This window comes from Sinocyclocheilus grahami, unplaced genomic scaffold (assembly GCF_001515645.1).
Source record: "Sinocyclocheilus grahami isolate Dianchi unplaced genomic scaffold, SAMN03320097.WGS_v1.1 scaffold2308.1, whole genome shotgun sequence".
Lineage (NCBI taxonomy): Eukaryota > Metazoa > Chordata > Actinopteri > Cypriniformes > Cyprinidae > Sinocyclocheilus > Sinocyclocheilus grahami.
This window is the reverse complement of record NW_015507487.1, coordinates 29,109-33,908: the sequence shown is the minus strand read 5'-3', so window position 1 is coordinate 33,908 and position 4,800 is coordinate 29,109. Positions and strand designations below refer to the sequence as shown.

The 4,800-nt window shown below is 38.1% G+C and overlaps 1 protein-coding gene across 1 annotated transcript in view; it reads left to right on the top strand.

Moving 5' to 3' along the window:
* The first annotated feature begins 2,614 nt into the window (after positions 1 to 2,614).
* The window catches only part of LOC107574684 (Fanconi anemia group G protein-like), a 9,219-nt gene continuing 7,033 nt past the window's right edge, over positions 2,615 to 4,800 (top strand). The window contains exons 1-4 of the mRNA XM_016261121.1: positions 2,615 to 2,816; positions 2,902 to 2,986; positions 3,068 to 3,193; positions 3,289 to 3,479. Of these exons, the coding sequence (XP_016116607.1) occupies positions 2,748 to 2,816; positions 2,902 to 2,986; positions 3,068 to 3,193; positions 3,289 to 3,479 (471 nt within the window). The 5' untranslated portion in view covers positions 2,615 to 2,747. The remainder of the gene's footprint in view (positions 2,817 to 2,901; positions 2,987 to 3,067; positions 3,194 to 3,288; positions 3,480 to 4,800) is intronic.

Below are 4,800 nucleotides of genomic sequence, written 5' to 3'. Positions count from 1 at the left end.
ACACAGCCGATGCCGATATCTTGGAAAGCAGGATGGCCGATATAATTGTATTTATTTTTATTAATATTTAAGAAATTTGAAATAATTTGAAAATGGATTTAAAAATATATTTGTAAAATGAACATACTTATACTTTAAATGACAAAGTATTTTTCACAAATAAATATTTCATAAAAATATATATAAAAAAAAAAGAAGTAAACTGTAACCAACAGAGCACTCAGTATTCTGGGAAATTTGTGTGCATTGGGAATATTTTTTTTCAAATAAAGCCAAGGTAACACTAATTTTACATACAGCGCACAGTGAAAATGACATGAATATGACAGTGTGCAAATGCATAAAGCGCAGCATAATTTGAAATCACGAATTTTAGGGATGCTCCGAATGTTCGGCAACCGAATAAGAGAAAAGACCGAATAAATTGTACAGAACAATGATAAGACGCAGAATGAGAGGCGCGCACTCTTTATTATGCAGCACACACGCCAGCAGTGTGGAAGCATTTAAACTGTCGGAGAAAGACGCAAAAATCATTACAAGCACCGACAGCGAGAGACTGTTTAGGACTGCATCGCATGTCTTCAATGAGAAGAGGAAGGGGTGATTGTTGCTGGTTACTGTATGATGATTGAAATCGCGAAATGGCCTTAAACAATTAGTAAAGAAACTGCAGAACGTTATGTTTTCTAATACACGCGCGCATTGCATGTGTTCTGACAGCGCTGCAAGACCTCGCAGCAGATCTGCTTGTTAACCAGGGTTCAAAGTCCAAAGCGCGAGGAAAATCTGCGCTGGTACAGTCGTCAGTTGCTCAGTCACATTTTTATGAATTTTTACAAGACGTGACAATGCGATATGTGACTCATTTATAAATCTGTTGTCAACAAAAATAAGCATTGAGGTCTTCCTGTGCGTTTCCGCCAAAATAAAAGTTGAGAAAAAGCAAGAACTCTTATCAACATTCATAAATGTTAGTATTGTAATTTTACTGTTGTTCTGTCAAATAAATAAAAAGTAAGACAATAATAATGATAATAATCATTACAACAGCTCTGTTTTAACACATTTATTATAACATTCACACATAGTTTTCAAATTAGGATCTGTAATTTTTTCTAATGTTTTAAAAGAAGTCTCTTCTCAGCAAGGATGCTTTTAATTGTACAGTAAAAAAAAAAAATACATGCCTGATTCATTGGGGAAAAAACTCGAAAAACCGTGTTCGGTATTCGGCCCTTGGCCTTTGTCCCAGTGTTTAATTTTGTTCGGCTTCGGCCAAGAATTTTCATTTCGGTGCATCCCTAACGAATTTAATGTTTAAAGGGGTCATATGATGCGATTTCATTTTTTCCTTTCTCTTTGGAGTGTTATAAGCTCTTGGTGCATAAAGAAGATCTGTAAAGTTGTAAAGACTAAAGTCTCAAATCCAAAGAGATATTCTTTATAAAAAAAGAGTCAGAGTCAACCACGCCTACCTAAAACGGCTCGTTCGAACACGCCCCCACATATCTACCTCACTATGTGGGAAGATTTGCATAACGCCACCCAAATGTTCACGCAAAGAAAGAAGGCGTAACTTTTATTCTCGCTGTAATATTGTTGTTGCCGCTGCCGCCATGTCCTGAAGACGCTGTGTGTATCGTTGTGAAAGCGAAACTACTTTGGTCTTCCAAAAGAGGACGATATCCACTTCGTCATGCCTAGAGCTGATCCGTGCTGGTCGCTGAGGGAATACATCAACTTAGTTCTGTGGATCGCCGGATCGGCTTTCACCGTTTTCACCACTCCTTCGCCGGGACTGCCGTTCTCGACCCCGCCGCCTCAGCTCACGCTAAGCCGGGGCTTTCGCTCACGCTAGGCCGCTGTGCTAGAGCTAGAGCTGATCTGTGCTGGTCGCTGAGGGAATACTTCAACTTAGTGCTGTGGATCACAGGCACATTTTATGGAGGACTGTTTACTGATCCTGGGAGAGTAATGTTAGACTAAAATGTCGGCAGTTCTGACTCACGTAAGTATGTTTTCTTTTATCATTTGCCACTGATGATTCAAACGCGAGTTTTGGGCAGTGTAGAGTAGGGCTTGTTGTTTGTAATTTCTCCGATCACAAATGCAGACATGGTTTTATGTTTACGCGGCGCAATGCAACGCGTAAAACGACAGTATAAGCCATTATAATCAGTAATTATGTCCCCACTGGATGCAACAAATGCCTTGTTTGTAATGGGTTTTAATGTTTTTTCTCGTCGCTCCGGCTGGGACACGCCATCACAGTAACACGCTTGAGGTATTCGACCAATCACAGCGCACTGGATAGCTGGCCAATCACAGCACACCTCGCTTTTTCAGACCGATGAGCTTTGTAAAAATCTACGCGTTTCAAAAAGGCGCGGCATAGAGGAGAAACAATAATGTACAGTATGTGGAAAATAATGTGTTTTTTTTTACTTTAAACCACATAAACACATTTCATTACACCAAATACTGTTCTTTTTAGCAGCATCATATGACCCTTTTAAATTATGTCTCCATGTGCATATTTTCACTAATACATCCCAAACAGTAGAAGGCGCTGTATCGCTAATCATTTGTTTAGACTTAGTGGAGGGAAAGTTCGAATCAGATGAGGAAGGTACTGACAGAGAGCGGCTTTGGTACTGAATCAGAAATCAGAATGGACTGTGGCTTTATACAGTAGATATGAAATATTAGGTACCATTTAACTGCCTCTGTTTCCGGTCTTTGTCATGTCTGTCATTCCCTGTTTAGTTGATAGATGGAGTGAGGAGAATAACAACATAATTTTGACTTGGAAGGTATTGTTGCGAAATTAATATTTTTTCGTTTACAGTAATGTTAGACTTTACGCAGACATACTCATGTGCCGAATTACCGTTTCAGCAAAATGAACTTGGCCTTGAACCAAATCAGCATGTTTGGAAGCGATGCTGGTCGGAAAGCCTTAAACTGCTGCAGAAAATTCAAGGTATTTTCATGTGTTACTTTTGATTTGATGGCTGTAAGTAAGGTGGTATTAGAAGCTCATAACCATATTCTGTTTACACAGGAATACCAGCAGCTACTGAACGACTCGAACTTGAAATGACAGTTTCATATAATACGTTTTTATTCTCGTTGAGTTTCTCCAATGCAAGTGAAATAGAGGAAAGTCTCACCAATAGTTTATTAAGAGGTAAATAACATCGTCTTATTTTTTAAATTATTAATATATGCAGTGGTTGTGTATGTGTTTTATGTTGTTGTTTTGTTGTTGTTTTTTTCCTGTAGCTTTAGAGGCTGGTGGATCTCAGGTTTCCTGTTCTGATCCGGTTCAGTTGTGGGAGGCTGTTCTACAGACTTTTGGCTCCTCAGTCTATGTGCCTTATGTCCACAAGCTTCTGCTCATCCAGTGGATGCTGTGGCTCATGCAGTGCCAGTTAGAGAAAGTTCTTACTCTTCTGATGCAAATGAATCACAAGGTATTAATTTTTACAGTTTTTATAAAAATATATTTTAAGAATTATTAGGTCCCCCTTGGAAGTTTGCTGAAGCTCCCTAGTGGTCCCTGGCTCTCTGGTTGAGAACCACTGTTTTATACCTCATTTACAAGCATATGCTATTGTGTGTCAAATATAAATATAATTACTGTAAAATACTGACCAGTTTTTATTATGTTTATGTTACATCTGTTTATTTCTGAAAGCACATGGATAATGTAAGCTTTTCTACAGATTTCTACTACAGGTGCATCTCAATAAATTAGAATGTCGTGGAAAAGTTAATTTATTTCAGTAATTCAACTCAAATTGTGAAACTTGTGTATTAAAAAAAAAAAAAATAAATAATTAGAACAATCATTAACGCACCAATAAATAACGGTGTCATACACATTTGTCCCAGAACGTTCTTGCGGCACGGTAGCAAGTTACAACACTTCCACGGCCCGGTATTGGGTCGTGACCCGGTGGTTGGGGACCTCTGCTCTAATGCACTAGTACTGTAAGAAAGTTACTTTCTATGGCCATGAAAATATAATTTCTTAAGAGTTGATATGAATTTACACTGAATGTTCGCTGGACGAAAAGATTAGTTGATGGTAATATTAATTCTGCTACAGTTACTACTGGCAGCTGATATAAATAATTGTAATTAATTATAATTAATAGTAATTATTTATATACATTTACCTTTTGAGCTAATTTGTTACATGAGCAATATTAATAGTTATAATATTAATATTAATAGTAAAGCCTGCCTTAGCAAACACCACTAGTTTCTTGCAATCAAATGAACAGTAAGGAGTTCCTGTGAGACATCAACAAAGCACATCTTTCTCTGCGGTCTGACTTTATGTCAACACATTTGCATCAACTGAAAGCCGGTATCGGTATCGGTGCATCCCTATTTGGGACACAACTTGTGTTAATTGGGCTGTGTACAGACACTAATGACTGAACAGCAGGGCAGTGATGTGTTATTACGGGTCAGTGCTGCTAGCAGCTACACAAGCCAGCATTATAATCATTGGGGAAACAGACCTGCAAACAGTAGAGTAGCTTCTAAAAGTTACAGACTACTCTTAAAGGGGTCATATGATGCGATTAAAATTTTTCCTTTCTCTTTGGAGTGTTATAAGCTCTTGGTGCATAAAGAAGATCTGTAAAGTTGTAAAGACTAAAGTCTCAAATCCAAAGAGATATTCTTTATAAAAAGAGTCAACGAGTCAACCACGCCTACCTAAAACGGCTCGTTCGAACACGCCCCCACATATCTACCTCACTATGTGGGAATTACGCCACC